Here is an 18,620-nt window from a genome sequence, read left to right as displayed (position 1 = left end):
CACACACACACACACACACACACATTGCAGACCCCTTTAGCGATTTTTTTCCCTTCAAAAAAGCGCCCAAACCTTATTTAGTTTTAGAATCGCCGGTACTGCCGAGCGAGCGCGAGGTCTTGCTGTCCCAGCGCGCGCGCACCTCTCTCTCTCTCTCTCTGCGTCTGCTCAGTTTCTGTTCAGCGCGCGGCAGAGAGGAGCAGCGCTTTAATTCACTTAAACAGATATTATGTTGTTCTAATTTTACATGCAAGTATAGCCGAAATCACAGCACAGCTATTGTCTTTATCTTGTGTGTATTTGATTTCATCAGACGACGGTACGATTATCATGTTTTTTTTGTGCAGATTAACATCAGTCACTATTTCATATTCATTCAACAGAAACAGTAAAATATATCAATGAAAACAGTTTTATTGAGAATTTAGCTTCATCTAAATACAGTATGTAGGTACAGAGAGGGAAACAAATGTAATAATAAATAATATATATAATGTACATTTTGCATGTTCAGAAGAAGAGCTGCCCTGTCATGCAAAAATGTAAACAGGTTTGTGTAAGTAAATTGCTCAGTACAAAGAAAGAGAAGTAATGGGAACCTGGTATTTCTTTTTTCATGTGTCTAATAGACGTGAAATGTTCTTTGAAAAACATCTAGGCCTATGACCTTTAAAACATGTCTAGTCTTCATGCTCTATGTTGACTATGGTTTCAATAATAATAAACATACATTTGCATAAAGCATCCATATTTATCCATGCCCATGTTGATTAGAGTATTAAAAACTTGAAAAGTATTAATTTAAGGTACATTTAGAACAAATAAAAATGTGTGATTAAGTTGTGATTAATCGTGAGTTAACTCATGACAATCATGTGATTAATCGCAATAAAAAAAATAAATAAAAAAAATAAATAAATAATAATAATAAAAATAATCGATTGACAGCCCTAATATATATATATATATATATATGCGCTGTCTTATACAAAAGCAATAAATATATTTTACATGAAAACAATTGTTACAGTCCATTTTATTACCCTTGAAAGAATATCTCCATATTGTTGATGTATTATTGCTCAAGTTAGGGTATCTTTGCCATTCTATTGCAAAATCTTTGGTTATTCTTTATTCACAGAGGCTCAGTAAACTATAACAAGCATCAATGCGGTGTTGTAAATTTAAAGCATCTGGTTGCATCACACATTCAACCCCAGTCTCATTATATGTCATTATTAAATCATTGCTGCAACCCATAGACTGTAAAAAAAAAAAAAAAAAAAAAAAAGGTTTTGCCAGACTGAGAAAGATGAAAACTTTCCTTCATGTGTTATTTGATCTGTATGGCAGCCTCTGCTGGTAGATACCGGAACTACACCATTAAGCATCTTTTCACCATTGATGGCCATTCAAAATGTCTATTCTGTCTTATTGCTACTTTACTACATAGCTTTAAATCTTAAAACCTTCTGTCATAATAGATGTAAATGGAAATGTTTTGACAAAGACATAAATACATATCTCTACACTTACTGCCTTAAAAGCTAAAACAATTACGGAACACAGATATACTGTCACATACTGAAGCTACTTGCTGTTCTATATGCTGCATTTTTCTGCATTAAAACAGACACTGACAGAGTCTTAGTATTTTAATCATAATGCTTTTATTAAAAGATTGTATACAGTGCGTAAATAGATCACATAGTGAGTGCTTAGATAAATGATACAGATTTGACCAGCTCAATAAATTAACAAACATATATTTCATGCTATTGTGATATTTCACAGAGTAAGTTATAAGCTAGAGGTCTGCGCCTGACTGTTTTTTAAGTCCCGCTCCCGCGAGGTTATATCCCGCACCCACCCGCTCTCGCGATATATTTACTCTTTGTTCACCCGCTGTCCGCTTTGAATAATTATCTTCCCGACCCGACCGTTCCCGCTAAATTTAGATCTCGTTTCCAGAATCACACATTTAAATTTCCTCTACTGAAAGAAAGACAGATAGGCTAACAAATAAAAGTTTAGTCTGCACAAAATTGTATTTGTTATTTTATTCGTCTCGTCAAGAGTCTTTTATTGATAGCAAAATGTTAAACGAATTTTGTGTCTTAAGACACGAAATTCGTTTAACATTTTGCTGCCAACACAGTAGGAAAAAAAAGTGTCACAGAGAAAATAAAAATGTACAAAAATTGTATTCCTTATTTTTATTCGTCTTGTCAGGATACAATTCGTTTAACCTTTACAACACAATATAGGAACAAGTGTCCCAGAGAGAAAAAAAAGATGTAGGTTGTACAAAAATGGCCTATTATAATTTTATTCGTCTTGTCAAAATACTAAATTCGTTTAACATCTTGCTGTAAACACAGTAGCCTAGGAAAAGTGTGCGGAAGAAAAATAAATAAATAAATAAATTCGACATCTGTCATTTAAAATTATAGGCTAAGCAAAATATAAACAAAACCGAGTTGAGCGCTGAAGGACAGCGCATCCACATTTTGCTCCATCTTTATTCTGCTCTGTCACTCATGGACAACCTGCCTGTTCTGTCTGCGGCTGTAAGCTATATTCACTGGTAGGCTAGCCTGCTCTGAGCATCCTTATGCGTATGCTGCGCGCAGACACTCGCAAATAAAACGAAGCACTGTTTCATGCGTGCAGCGCGTGCATAACAGTCCAGTGCAGGCTGTACCGGTGCTTGAATAAAGCACAGATATGCTGTTCTGAAAAGACGTCGGGAACGGGATATTGTTAGTCCGCCCGCTCCTGTTCAAATTGCACCAGAGTTACCTACCGCAACCGCGTTTTATTCGATAATTTAATCCCGTGTAGCAAGAAATCTGATCGGGAATGCAGACCTCTATTATAAGCATTGGCAAATTACAGTCTACTTCATCTTAATTGGTGAGTGAAGTGTTCACCCAACTAGACATCTTCAAAGAAAATAAAAATCAACTGGCAACTGTCCTTTGAATGTGTTTTAAATATATTATCATATTTATATAATGGCTTCAAAATTAATAAAAGTATTAAAAAGATCAAATCTGTATTAAATTTTTTATATCTACATGTTTTATCGCGCAGGGCTCAGGTGTGGCAGTTGTACAGGTACGTGCTGCTCAGGCTCCAGTCTGGAGGGAAGTCCTGCGTGGGGTGATTCTTCAGGTGTTTCTGCATGGCTGCCAGGCTGCTACAGAACTCCAGACACAGGGTGCATTGGTAAGGAGTGGCGCCACCGTGAGTACGCAGATGCTTGATCATAGCTGAATAGTCACGTGAACGCTGGCCACACAGCCGACACTCAAATGGTTTTTCACCTGGAAGAGAGACCAGGAGAAATTTTTTCAGAGAAGGATGTCAAGTATATGTACAACATATTGGCTGTTGACATAAGTACAATAATCTATACAGCTGATAGATAGACATAAAGCTGTGTGTGATATTTAAACTAAAACTATAAAAAGAAAAACATAGAAATTGAAATATATAAAAGATAAAATAAATAACAAAATATTAAATAAAAAATATATAAAATATAAATATTAAACTTAACAAAAAATCCTTGGCAACTAACTATTAAAGTACTATGACTAAAACTGGAATAATATTTTAAAAATAATAAAATAAATAATTTTATAATTAAAGTAAATATAAAATAAAGCTAGAAAAATATTTTAAAAACATAAGAGTTAAAAAAAGTAATCTTTAAAAAATAAAGCCTTTTTCAGAGAAGGCTGTCAGCATAAGTACAATAATCAATACAGTTGATATTTATAATTCATGGAGATCACATTTAAAAAAATAGACATAAAGCCATGTGTGATGGATTTATTTAAAACTAAAACTATAAAAGAAGAATATATATATATATATATATATATATATATATATATATATATATATATATATGTTTCTGTAAATAAAATATACAATTTATTTTATTTCAGCTAGTTGCCAAAGCAACATTTCTCATTTTTATTTACTTTATTATCAACTTAATGTGCTAAAATATCTAAATCTGAAATAAAATTTCATAAAAACTATGTAAACATTTAAAAAACAATTACTAATAAAATGAAAAAAAACAAAACAAACTTACAATTTTTTTGTTTAGTTAAAGTTTTAATATCTAAGTGATTCTAAAGTAACACTAATTCAGATTACAGATCTAATCTTGATGCAGTGAAATACAATGTACAGTTTCTCAGAAAGTGAAATCTTTATCTAAATGAGTGGTTGTCTGATCCTGCTTCTATAGTGCCACCTTTCAGCAGAGTTCAACTCCAGCCCTAATTAAACACACGTAAAACCAGGTCTTCACGATCGCTAGAAACTTTGAGGCTGGATTTAAACTCTGGAGAAATGTGGCTCATGGGTATAAAGGTTGGTTGTACCTGTGTGGACCCGGTGATGTGTGTCCAGCTGGTGTTTAAGGCTGAACCTCTTGCTACACTGTTTGCACTGGTAAGGCTTCTCTCCTCCGACACCCCTCCTGAGTGAGCGCAGAGATCGCCTGTCCCGTCCGCCTCGGCCACAGAACTTACACCTGAGTGCCATTTCCCCAGTACCTGCCAGCGGATGATGAGAGAACAGTAAGTGACAAACTGGTGGACTATAAATAGTGGACATACTCTCTATTATCACTGGATCTTTCTAATGCAGTTTCATTTCAGAATAAAACCACAGACAAAGAGGTTTGAACAACCAAATATGGCTCTTTTGCTCAGTTTACGTATAATGTTCAGAGTTCATTTAATTAAAGGAATAGTGCATCCAAAAAAGAAGTCCATTCCCTGTTGTCCTCTTCGCCAACGTATTTGTTCTGGATGGTTTTCGCTTGTAAGCTGTGCTTGATGTGTACACGTTTCTCTCCTGATTCAGATGAGACGACTTTAATTAGCAATATATGAATAGAGGACTTGTATTTCAGCCCGAAGATGCTAAAAGTTTTGTGAATTGATTCATAAAATGTAGTCATTTGAATTATTTTGGTGTTTTTATCAGGACTCTCATTTTGACGGCACCCATTCATAGCAGAGTTGGTGAGCAAGTGATGCAATGCTATAAATTTCTCCAAATCTGTTCATATGAAGAAATACAAACTCATCTACATCTTCGATGGCCTGAGGGTGAGGACATTTAAATTTTCTGGTGAACTATTCCTTTTTTTTTTTTTTTTTAATATAAAAAAAAAGTTGTGAATTCACTGATACATTTTTCAGTTCACTTACCTAAATTTTAAAGTCAAAGATATACATGCTTTTTAAGTAAGTTGTTTATTTCCGTTATAACAATAAGCTCTCAAATAACCTTAAATGGTATCTCTTGCAATGAACCTGTGACATAAATAGTGACCTTTCGATTAAAACTCTAAACACATCATCTTGGTCACTGAGCTTCTGGCCAAAAGTGTAGCAGCACTTCACAAGAACGCAGGGTTATTTTTGGTGTGATGCTGGTCAGCTCTTTGGCCCCTCATATCTGCTCAAATGTGTTTAAATGTGTCTAAGTGTTGTCTAATGCGCTGCTGGTGACAATTGTTCCATTCGCTAAAACACCAGTTAACCAAGTGTGAAAGTGAAAGGAGATTTATAGCGTTATCTAATTATTAATCTAAAAAAAACTCTTTACAATGCGGTTTCATTTGTTAACTTCATTTTGTTAACATGAACTAACAATGAAAAATGCTTCTAGTGCATTTGTTAATTTAAGTGTTAGTTTACTGATGCATTATTAAATCAAAAGTTGTATCCATGTATATGTAATAAACTATAAAGTAACAGTGAACAGTTGTATTGTTAACTAACATTAACAAAGATGAATAAATACTGTAACAAATGTATTGCTCGTTGTAAATGTCAAAATAATTTAGCTTGTTTATAACAGAAAACATTTGTGATAATAAAAATATAAACCAAAGTCTAAAAGCACTAATAAAACTGATTTATTACAATATTTAATAATAATATTTTTTTACTTTGCTTTAATGACAGCAGCTTTTGAGCTGCATGAACATGAGCATCTTGTGTATTTCACTGCATGGATGCAAGGAAATTTGACTTTTATCCAAATGTATTTTTAATATAAAGTTAATTTTCATTCGTACCACTTTCAAATGACTTGAAAAGGAGACCACATCTTTATCATTGAAGACGTATCTAAACTTGTGGTCATTTTCAGGCAATGTAGATGTGTGCATGATGTTCAGCAGACACTGATTAAATCCAAGTTGAAAAATAAGTACACTTCCATAATGTACTTAAAGTGCTCTATTTTCACACACTAATTTTGTACTTAATATACTAAAAATGATCCTTTAGTAGTACTTAAGGTCAGCTTAAGATCATCTAAGTGTACTCAACTGTGCTATTATGAGACACCATTAATATGAACTAAAATGCAATTTTAACATACTATCTCTGTATTTAAAAAATGTATTTAGTTACCACTTGTAGTACACTTGAGTGTACTAGTGTATGAAATATGGGTTCAAGTGTACTATAAGTGGTAACTAAATACATTTTTTAAATACAAAGATAGTATGTTAAAATTGCATTTTAGTTCATATTCATGGTGTCTCAAAATAGCACAGTTGAGTACACTTAGATGATCTTATGTTGACCTTAAGAAGTACTAAAGGATCATTTTTAGTATATTAAGTACAAAATTAGTGCACGAAAATAGAGCACTTTAAGTACATTATGGAAGTGTACTTGTTTTTCACCTGGGATGGTTTGCAGCCGGTAAGAAAAATGTTGCACAATTTTCTTACAAAAAAAAAAAAAAAAAAAGTCTAAAGTTGAAATTATAAAGAATAATGTATGGCCTTTAGGGCTTTTGTACATTTTAATATTCACATGATGAATTCTTTCTTTAAAATGCTTAACATTTCCTAATTAAATACAACAGATTTTAAATTCCTGTTGCTAATATCCTTACACAGTTAAACAATGTACATCAAAATGTACATTAATGTTATAAACTGAATAAATGAGGATTGAGGGACACAAAATATGTTGTCTGACTTGAGGAGACTGGTTAAAAATACACGCTTAAGAAGAAATGTCTGCTTGTTAAAGAATCCTAATCAGAAAGATCAAAATTCTTGTTGGTAAATATCCAGTTCTGTTAAAATAATTAAAGCAACCAAATATTTATTTTCTATTAACTGTTAAAGGGGCAAGATTAAAGTGATTTATGGTCAAAAATAAAGTGACTTTGGTAGTGTGGTAGTGTGCAGCCGAGGGGCCCAATTTTAGATAAACACATCCTGTGGCAACTCTCTCTTGGTGTGCGGCCTAGTTTATAGCTCTCCCTGTCCACACACACACATACTCATACATACACACCACATCCTCTCCTGTACAGCTCAAAATGTAAAAAAAAAGCATGGTTAACACTTTCTGTCTTTATATTCGCGAAGACCTCGCTTGTGACAATCATATGGACACTTGCAAGGTTGTGTAAGCTTATACTTCTGAGCTCGCTGAAACGCAAGCAAACTCAAAAGTCATGTGTGAAACAAAAGCAAGCATACCTGCCCAAGTCTGACATCGTATTCACACATATAAACACCCACACATTCCCACATACCCCACACTCTCTGTCACATACACACACACACACTAACTCAGGATGCAGCACAGTAACATAAAACTTCTGCAGAAACCTGCGCCTTTACAGCACAAGTGTGCTGTTCGAAAAGGTGCCGTCGAACATCCTTAAAACTGAGGATTTAAGTTGTTTGATACATTTTTATAAAACCAAAATCTATAAAAAGCAAAAACTGTGCAGCTGGTAACCTAAAATGACTTTAGTTAGCGTAACCTATATGAACCTAATGTTGTCAGGTTGAATGAGTCATATGCCACCGCACTTTTAGATTGTCGCAAACATTTTTATTAAAGTTGAAGAAAACATGCATCTTATATTTCAGAATGTAATACACATGTTGTTGACATGCTGTTAATGGTATTATACAACACTTCTATTTATTTATTTTTTATAATTATAGACATGCAATTGCATGACCCTATAATAATTAAGAGACTACATGAAATATGCTTACTGCACCACAGTTAAAGGAATAGTCCACTCAAAAATGAACATTTGCTTAAAATGTACTCATCCTCAGGCCATACAAGAAGTACATGTCTTTGTTTCTTCATCTGAACAGATAACTTGTTCACCAATGGATCCTCTGCAGTGAATGGGTGCCACTAGTTAACTTCTATTTGTAACAAAAGTCCAAAATCCATATTATAACACTTCCTCCAGTAAAACAGTCTACCTCCTGTTGTCTACTGACATTAAAATCCACTAACATTGATCTGTGCATATTTCTGTCCTGATTAGGATTTTTCATGGGAGAAACAGTATTATAGATAAAGGACTTGTATTTTAGCAATGATTTTAAAGTTAAAAATGCCTTAATGATGGATTTGTTTCTCACAAACAGGGATTATAGGATTACTTGTGCATTATAGTGATGTTTTTTTTCAGCTGTTTGTGGACTCTCATTCTCACGGCACCCATTCACTGCAGAGGATCCATTGGTGAGCAAGTGATGAAATGCTATATTTAATTTGTTATAATGAAGAAACAAAGTCATCTACATCTTGGATGGCATGAGGGTGAGTAAATGTTCAGATAATTTTCATTTTTGGGTGATTTATGCCTTTAATTGCAAAAAAAAAAAGCTACAAGGCAAAAATGTATATTTTATTTTTAAACTAAAACTACTCACATGTATGTGATATAACACATACAGTCTAAATTACATAGTCTCTTAAAGATAACATCTCATAAAAATGTGTTACTATCATTCTCACCCCAAAATGCTCTGTTGTGCATACGCTCGCGCACACATAAAAAGCACTCTAACCCCAATTTGGATGAAAAAAGAACAAGTCAACACTTCTCTTTTGGTACTGTATTCAAACCACCATGAAGCACAGAGCTGATCGACCGCAGGACTGTGCTGATGCACCACGATTCAGAAGCCACAGTTTTCTCTCGCGCACGGCTTTACACCCCAATTTAGCAGGTAAGGGGTCATTCGCTTTTGTCTTTGTGCCCTGAGAACATTATGTAAACTAGGACAAAGCACAACCACCATTGGGACTACACAGTAACCCCTAAAAATGATTTGGACACTAGATGAACTTACAGTGCACGAATGTTTTTGCATTAGATGCCAAGCGGCATCTGCGCTGCAGGAGCGTTTCTCAGAACTAACTTCACTTTCGTTAACTGGTGTCAACATGAGTTTTTTTTTTTTTATCTGAAGTATGAAGTCATTTCCTTCAGGTTCATGCATATGCCCTAGAACAATATTCACAGGTATAGTTTGCTGCATTAATGTTTGGCAATCAGAAAGCATCTGAATACTTTGTAGGTGTACATTTAATTCTGAATATCACATCAATTTGAAGAGTGCACCTGTGGTGCCTTCTTGTAAATAAATGCATCAGAATTAAATACATAACCAAAGTGGCAATGACATTCACATTTAAGTAATTTATAATGCTGGGTGCAAGCATTATTTATGAAATATCCAAAGCAACTTTAAATTGCATTGAAAGTATCGATTTAAAAGTCATGCATTCCCTGGGATTCAAAATCATGACCTTGGTCGACTGTTTGAGCTGTAGGACTGATAAAAAGGATCATATAAAAAAATAATAAATATAAAATGAAAAATAAAGAAAGTGATTTAAAACTCAATAAAATAATAAATATCAAATAATTGCATTTGAACTCTAGGCTTCTTCCCCAGTCTTTCTAATAAACCTGGAGTTGTGTATATCATTGGCTTTGTAACAGATTGCCTATGTTCCTCTATTGTAAGTCGTTTTGGATAAAAGTGTCTGCTAAATGCATAAATGCACTGTGTAAAAATAAATGTAAAATAAAAATGGGAAATTTTGGCTTAGTATCGTTTTGGAAAGATTTCAAAGGAATCAAACTGATGAACTGAACTTTCATTGATGCATGCAAAGTTTTTCCACTGTCTACTATCCTTTTTTTAAATTTTTTTTTTACCGCTGGCAGCGGAAGAGAGGCAACGGCCACCATCTTTCAGCTCTTTGAGAGATACACAACATTTACATCCTGTTGTGTACATCCATTCCTCTGATCTACGTAAAAAGTAGGTGCATCCCAGAGACAAATCTGCAACTCTGCCGTGCATTTTGTGTTTCTGCAAGCTTCTGCATGATTATCTATATGCCTTCTTTATTCTGGGCAGATAAGAGTGTCTAGATTCATTTTTGCATATTTGTACAACATATTACCTGAGGTTGATGACCCAGTCGTTGGCCTCCAGGGGTTTTCCAGGGCTGGTTTACCACAGTGTCTGCAGCATATCTCCCTCTCCTCTTGAACCTTTGGCTTCCTGTGGAAAATGTCGTCATGTTAGCGCCTGTTCAAAGATGTCCATATTTTCCATGTGTAACTAGTGTAGACGATCACATTTAGGACTTTATTCATCATCAACAAATATCTTCAAACTGAGTCACTGCGTTTTCCGCTGGTGTTTTTTTTTTTAAACCACTTGTTGATCTGGTCAGCTAACACCTGCAGGTTCAGTTGCACATTCAGAGCTGCATTTCCTCACATTGTAGTGTGTTGGCTAGACCACAGCTAATTCGGACCAGCAGGTAAAGGTCAGTGAGAAACCCACACGCTCTCAAGCATTACTGCTGATAAAACACTAAGTCTAGCAGAGGTTGTCACATTTGTTTCATTATTTAGGAGAAGGGCACTTCACAGAATTTTCGAATATACAATCTTGCAAACCTTTTAATGTAACTGCTTCAGCCTAAATAATTTAAACTAGTAGATTAGATGAATGCACATAAGCCTAGGTATGACTTTCCGCGCACACTTTTTTGGACCATATTGTGAAGGAAAAGCAGTTTACAAATGTTTATAGGAACTTTTTTTAAATGCTTTAAAATGCATCCCAGGATGCACCTGATGGTTCAGTGTTTAAAAATACTGAGAAATGAGTAGGTGTGAAGTATATGTAGAGCAAATATACGAACAAACATTGATATACAGCACTCACTCCGTAGCCCAGCGCAAGGCAACAAACTGCCATTCAAACTTGTCAAATCTGTCAAATATCAAATGATTAAGAAAATCAATTTAGACTTGCATCACCTCCTTCTGTCTATGACCAAAAACTGTAGGAGCAAAGGTTTTGTGTTCAGGTAGCAGGAAACAATGCAAGCAGACAATAGTTTCCTCTGCCGGAGTCAAACAACCTGCAGCACATCTACAGTGTGAAGGAAAGCTCATGCGATTCAAGTATTTAGAATCAAAATAATATTAATATGCTCTCCCAAATGTATTACATTAGTCTAACAGGCTCTCATAAATTTCACATTATTTGGGATGTTTAACCACGAAATGTGATATAATTGAGTCTAAAATGGTGAGTGGGCGGCTTGTACTGTTTCCCTGTGCATGCATAGGTAAAGAAATACAGCGTTTGCGCTCAGATGTTTCATTTCAGCATTGATTGAGCAAAAGAAGCATAAAGATCTCTGTCTCAATGGGGCACCTGTTTGTGTGTGTGGCAAATTAGGGAGTGGAACAGATTTGGCTAAAAATGAGACTGAAATAGAACATCCTGCTCTGAGGGTGGAGATGACTGACTTTCATGTTTACTGTTTGTAAAGTCGGGGACAAATGGGGGGGTCCCCTCAGTTTCGGCCTTGATAGTAAGTGTTGTGTTCCAAAACACTCCACCAACATATCCAGTATTTAGTGCACATGGTGCTTCTGTGCTTTTATGCTGCCTCAAACACTTAAAACGAACAGTCTAATAAAAATAAACACTTGAATTATTTAAATAAGCGACTTGCAGATCTTTATGAGCATAAGCACATCTATAGGTCATACAATTAAAATTTGAATTATATTAACATATTTATTATTCATACCCCAAAATGTTTCATTACATAATTGTCTTTATTGCATAATTACTGTTATTCCACTGCAGTGGAACCACAGACAGTTATTAGTTCCCCTCATTTTAATGGAGCCTGTAGCAAGATAATTCTTGTAGGTGGAAAAGGGGGCTGGTTGGGGAAAATGTGTCCGTTGGAAAGTACAGAAAGAGTAGAGTATCATCTAAAGTCACATTCATAGACACACACACACACACACACGCATACAAATGCAAGCATATACGCTACCAGTCAAAAGTTTGACACGCATGACTGAATTTGTTTCTCAATTTAAAAATGGTGTTATAAAATAATTCTGTAGATGAATACAATGCATGCATATGAACTTTTGTCCAAAACTATTTTTGGTTTTTATTACGGATAGGTTGAAGCGGATAGTGAAGGTAAATCAGTAAACAAGTGTAAAATCCTTCAATGCTGTTTAAAAAGCTTTTCAGGATTTACTACTATTTAAAGAATGAAAAGAAAAGAAGTGAAATAGTAAAAGAAGAAACCTTGCTGGGCACTACAGTATATTACACAAATAATATTTTATCGAAGTAAAATATTTTAGAGAACCTGATTTTTAATTTTAAACTTCAAATCAGGATAAAAGTCCATTTCAAGCAACTGTACGTTTTTTGAAGACTGTGTGGCTTCAATTCCAGAATCTAATAATTTAAATAAGTTAAGTCTTACTATCTTGGTCTGTGCAGACAAAGCTGAAAGTTTGAGAATACTTTTTTAAATCTAATATATACAACACTTACAAAATGACTCGCTACTTTGCATAGTAGCAAACCGTTCCTTTGTTTGCATTTTTAATTATTAAAAATATAAAATATTTAGTGAGAGGCAATATTAACTGATGCAAAAAAAAAAAAAAAAAACTTCAAAAGGCAAGCAAGGTCAGATTTTGCGGTGTTTGTTCTTAGTTATGACTGTAAATGTGTTGTTGCATTCGTTAAAAAACAAGCTTACCAGCCTAATGGTGTTCCGCTGAAATTAGCTGACTATAATGTGGCTTCCTGTCGAAAATATCATTAAAAAAAAAAAGGATTTCTTTCACCATGCTGACAACACCAACACCATGCTGTCTTATAACCTTGGACTTTTCCCTGAAAAAGATGGACGAGTGGCTTCTGAAGCTCTGTTTAAAAATGTTTCATGTTTAGGTATACAGAGTGCCCAAAAAGTATTTGAACACTTTTGTCACCTTCAAGTTGTTGCAAACCTGAATTACTTTATTTATTCTGCAGAGGATATTTTGAAGAATGTTCACCAAACAGTTTTGGTTATGAATGATTTCCATTGTATTGACATAGAAACATAGATATATTTGCCAAAACATCCTCTAAGATGTTTCACTGAAATAATTATTTTGGGTGAACTATCCCCTTAAGCCACGCATAAGATGTATGAGGTGTATGAATTGAAAACCCCCTCAAACCCCGTAATTTTTTATTTAAAAAAAAAAAAAAAATCCTTTTAAATTGTGCTTGTGCTGTCTGTCTTTAAAATCAATTCCACACGGTTTTATAAATTCTCTAATCCAATAACATTCATACATTGTAAGTGTTATCTGTGTCGTTTCTTACCTCTCTTGATCATCTGACTTGGACCCCATTAAAGCTGCGCTGATAGAGGCGTTCTTTCCTTTCAGACCAGGAACGAAGGGACTGTCTTGAGTCAGCGGAGGAGTGTGTATGAGAGGGTGATAGGGGTGAAGCAACCCCGTGTAACCCATAATAGAGGAGGAGATCTGTGGTTGGAGCGAGTGGTGGAGGATGGGGTACATGGGTGTGGGGTAGGGATATGCTCGAAGGGAGTGGAAGGTCATAATTTCTCTACAGTTTAACACCATGCTCCTAGATGGGCTGACCGGCGGCCAGCAGAGGCGAGGGCTTGGAGACGGAGAGCTAGAGGAGATGATGGTCTCTCTGGAGAACATGGGAGGCAGAGGAGACACGGGAGAACAGCTCTTCTTATGTGCATCATGGACCGACCTCTTGGTGGAAGAACGTTCTTCTTTTAAAGAACAATCAAGGTGGTCTTCATCCAAATTGTGGCTATTTTTAGACAACTGAGTGTCCTTGTGTGCTTTGTCATCTTGGAGGGAATTTACCACTTTTGTGTCTGTCTTAGTTGGGGATTCTGGATCTCTAAGTAGTGCTTGACATTGTTCTACCAAAGACTCCACTTCCAGGTACTCAGCGCCCCTCAGCAGCTCCTCAAGATCATCTTTGGGCACCTCCAGCGATTCACTGTACACATAGTCTAGGATTTGCTTGAAGGTGTGGGAAGAGACTCTGTCTATAACGCAGCAGTACCCTGAACTTGAACCATTCTGGTTTGTTAGCTGACGCTTAAGACGTTTGCTCGCCAGCGCTAGTATCAGAGCGTGGGCTTTAAATGAAAGGCCCTCCACGGTGAGAAGCGTGTCACAAAGGGTTCCAGCCTGGCGGAGCTTCTCCGTCTGATGCAGAAATGGCACGTGGTGAGGGTTATGAATGCGGATCATCTTCAAAGAGGGTGCGGCTGGAGTGAGATGATCAGGTTTGATGTTGAGATGAGAAATCTCATGTCAGCCTTTAGATGGGGGAAAAACAGAGGTTTTGTTTGTCATGGGACAATGAGGAATAATAGTCGACATGAAAGAGAACATGAAGTGAGAGAAAAACTACTTAGAAAATTGTAAAATCTTAAATTAATCTCCCAGGAAATTATAAAATATAAAAATAATTGGACTGCATAAATTACACATTTTTTGTGTAATATGATATATTATTTATTAATAAAATTATTAAAACACTAAGATATCACATGTATTACATACCCTAAACAAAAATTGTAAAATAATTTAAAAACACTGAAAAAATGAATCAATACATTACAGTTATATTTATTGGTACAAATGATCTTTTTTTTTTTTTTTTAATATAGACAATAATACCCATCTCTCTGATTAATTAAAAAAATATATTTTAATTGTTTATCGTTTTATTTTCTTATTTATTGACTTGTCAGGTTGATTGGCTATTGTTTATTCATTCTTCAATTTATGTATGCATCTGGCTTAGGTATTGTATGGATATCTAAAAAATAGATCATTAATAGTACAAAAAAAAAAAAAAATCATTATCATCAATAAGCCAAAAGATTTATAGGCCTATAATTTTCCCGAACTCAAATACACTATTCTTGTCTGCTCATTTGATGGCACATGCGTTGCGATATCAATCTCTAGATGTCTAACAGTCATGGTTAAGATGATCAATCTTAACCAGACTTTTTACGTGCATCCGAGGACTGATCAAACCTTTCATTGTTCAGCTGTTTTAAAACTAAAAAAAGAGAGAAACTTTCAGACAGATAGACCGAAAGGAAGACTGAAACATAGATAAGCCCGAAGAGGTAAAGAGGCTACACTTAGCAATATAAGCCATTTGACTTAATTTCAGAGATTGCGAAAGACATATTCAGAAGAATTGAGCAGGGTTTTTTCCTGAACTCATCAGCGTCACAACACCTCTAACCTACTTTCATACATCAGGCAGACAATGTAATTCACAAAATGAAACTCTAAGCAACGTTTAATCATTTCTATCTCACAATAAATTCAACCATGAACTGGAATTGCATTGTCTGTGTATGGCACAACGCGGAGGCGGACATGTCTGGTCATGTCAGGCAGCAAAGGGCCTTTCGCATTTTGCATCACCTTTGAAATTTTGTTGTGGAGCTTTTGCGATGAAGCCACAGACCTCTTCAGAATGTGAAACTCTGACTAATGCCGGTACGCTGAGACTCGTAAGAGTTCAAGTTTGTTTGATCAACAACAACAGTATCAAAGCCATACAGTAGGTCGGTTTAGATATGCATCTACTGTAGTTGCAGTGTGATGTGGTGTCTGGTGAAGCGTTTGATTACAGTACATGTCAGCTGCGTTCTAATTCTTCACAATTGCGCAGAAAGTGATGCGGACTGTGTGGGGAAAAAAACGGGTTTGATACTCGATCTGGAAATGCGTGCAAAGAATGACACTCCAAATAAGAAACATGACCATCCTGGAATATGAAATTGCCGCCTTTGGACAGTAACGAGATGTGCAAAATTCAAGGCGCAAGGATTCAGTCGGCGCTGTATGGTCCATCGTCTTTCAAACAAGAAAGTCGAAGAGTATCGAACGCCTGCAAAAACTTATGCTGATACGATCACTCCCCCTCAGCGAGGATGCAACGGTGACGGATTGTGTGGAACACACTACTGAGATGACGGTGCTCGATGTTCTAATTACTAGAATTGATGCTAAACTGGTTAAAAGTGAGACACACACACGCATCACACACACACTCAACAAAGCATGAAAAAACAACTGAAACAACTCGACGTTAATATTGTGAGGCATTAGCTATACCAAACAGGTGTGTGCAGATACTTCGCTTTCATAACTGCCCAGAATAACTGTTGAGAGTTTACCCACTCCAAGTGCAGTTTACATTTCTGGCTAACACAACTTATGTGATCTGGAACTAAGAAACATAATAGAATAGTTTACCCAAAAATTTAAATGCTGTCGTCATTTACTCACACTCATAACGTTCCGCAGGCTATGTCTTCTTCACAAAAGAAGATCGTTGAAGAACACTGGTGTCCAAACATATTGTTCTACATTGGCTTACATTGTGCGGAACGGTATGAGGGTGTAAGTATATGACTGTGTATATATATATATATATATATATATATATATGTATATATATATATATTACATTTTAGGTGAACTATCCATTTAAAACTGAATATACTCAGCTGCCAACAAAACAGACTTCATCTCCTTTGCACCTTTGTTTGTAGCATTAGCTTGTGTGTGTTTACAGATGAGTCATGTATTATACTCTAATATTAAGTCTAGTGTGTCATAAATATAAGTGAGTCATATTACTGTACTTAATTTAGCCTACACCAAAGATGAAACTTACAATGCAGTATGCCATTTATTAGTCCATCAAATTTCCAAAGCTACCAACCTAAATGCATCTCTTGCTCTTGTTTTTGCTTTGCAGAAGTCACTGGAAATTTAGAATCAAAGCTGAAAAATGATGTCAAAAAGGATCGTTATTTAAAGCATATCGTATAGCCTATGCTAAGCATATTCTAAATTCTCAATCTAAAATAGCCTAAAAAAATAAAAATAATAAAATATTCATTAACCCTTTAATGCATTACTGCATTTGCTGTATTTTCTACAGCTATCGTAATCGCAGTCACTCAGCAACTAAAAAACAAACAAAAACAAAAAAACAAAACAGTGCTCTGTTGTTGTTCTGTTTATGACAACAGTAAAATTTGCAATGCTAAATGAAATGCAATTTAAACACCAAGAAATTACTAAAAGCGTCGCAAATATTTTTTAAATTTTACAGTACGCCAAACAAAGCACATCACAATGAACGATAGCTCACCAGTTCCTATTCTTTCTTCACCCGTTTCTTTTAAAGCCTTGGTGCAGTTGAATTCTCATTTGAGCTTGAGAATAAGAAGAATGAAACTGAGGAAGATGTGCTGTAATTGCGATGCAATTTTGACTCAAATGACTGCAAATTCTGCAATAGTGCAGTGAGCAATTGACTTAACCTGCCATGCAGACCAGTGAATGTCTGAGTCTGAAATGCAGGTTACCCTCTGTCCCATTGCCAAACCAAACCCATTGTACGAAACTATAGTATGTCAGATGTTAAAACAACTAGGCCTATCCAACAAAAGGCATTACCATTACCCCTGGTCACAACAATCTGTAAGCGCTATCAACAAAAATCTCACCCACGAGTGAAGAAGGAACCTATAGACTATGTAACAGACACTCAAATGCAGGTGATAACTTTAGAAATCTGCAAAAGTGCAACGGTCAGGCCCACATAAAGAGACAGTGCGCAAAAGAGGCCCATGAGTAACAGGGGAAAACCTGTCTGCAGTGACACATCCTCTCCAGGCCTGCAGTCAGAAAAGACCTCAACACACACTATCAGACACTTGCACGGATGCTTTTGTAATCAAAAGATGTTTTTTCCAGATAAAGAAAGCACAGCACTTGGTAATGGGGGAGGGGAAGAGGTAGAGAGACAGCAGACAAGATGAGAAATGGCAAGATGACATTAGAAGGTGGAAAAGAAGAAGAGCCTGACTGACAGAAACTTTCAAAGACATACCTATGCGATCAAGGTAGAGACTGCGTCCTGCCACGAGCAAGTCAACAGAGATGCATTAACACGCATCGCGACCTCAACCAGAGGTGTCATCGACCAGTGGAAGCCTACATGTGGGTGAGATCTAGCAAGGCCACCTCTAAACTCAAACCAGCCCCTCCCCTTTATACCTCACACATCTGTGATTGGTCTTCTTTTGCTTTTTTGCTTCCTTTCTTTCATCATTTTTTCTAGAAATCAAATGCATCTGTGCTGTTGACTTATTTGTCCATTGAAACTTTTCCTGATAGCAGCAGAAATACGAACTGGTCAAGCTCAGAAAGTTGACTGATTATGATATTTCCAAGAAAACTAATTTTGTTTTAATCATTTTGATAAGAAAAAAAAAAAAGGAACTGAAAGTACCTGTGAACATGACAAAAATTACGATACATGTTCACTTATA

At 35.7% G+C, this 18,620-nt stretch overlaps 2 protein-coding genes and 1 long non-coding RNA gene across 3 annotated transcripts in view; 2 read left to right on the top strand and 1 right to left on the bottom strand.

The window, feature by feature from the left end:
* Positions 1-3,232, top strand: part of LOC131520427 (G protein-activated inward rectifier potassium channel 3-like) — a 17,953-nt gene extending 14,721 nt beyond the window's left edge. Inside the window, exon 6 of the mRNA XM_058744658.1 lies at positions 3,097-3,232. The gene's annotated coding sequence lies outside the window, so the exon portion shown is untranslated. The remainder of the gene's footprint in view (positions 1-3,096) is intronic.
* zbtb32 (zinc finger and BTB domain containing 32) lies at positions 984-18,620 on the bottom strand. Its single transcript, XM_058744661.1, has 5 exons — positions 18,179-18,620; positions 13,568-14,558; positions 10,308-10,408; positions 4,407-4,580; positions 984-3,329 (listed from the first exon to the last, which is right to left on the bottom strand). The coding sequence occupies exons 2-5, from the start codon at positions 14,488-14,490 to the stop codon at positions 3,100-3,102; spliced, it is 1,428 nt and encodes a 475-aa protein (XP_058600644.1). The 5' UTR covers positions 14,491-14,558; positions 18,179-18,620; the 3' UTR covers positions 984-3,099.
* LOC131520431 (uncharacterized) overlaps positions 4,568-18,620 on the top strand; it is a 28,417-nt gene continuing 14,364 nt past the window's right edge. The window contains exon 1 of the long non-coding RNA XR_009266056.1: positions 4,568-5,141. This is a non-coding gene — a long non-coding RNA (uncharacterized LOC131520431). The remainder of the gene's footprint in view (positions 5,142-18,620) is intronic.

The sequence above is a fragment of the Onychostoma macrolepis genome, chromosome 15 (assembly GCF_012432095.1).
Source record: "Onychostoma macrolepis isolate SWU-2019 chromosome 15, ASM1243209v1, whole genome shotgun sequence".
Lineage (NCBI taxonomy): Eukaryota > Metazoa > Chordata > Actinopteri > Cypriniformes > Cyprinidae > Onychostoma > Onychostoma macrolepis.
This window is presented reverse-complemented; position numbering and strand designations above follow the sequence as displayed.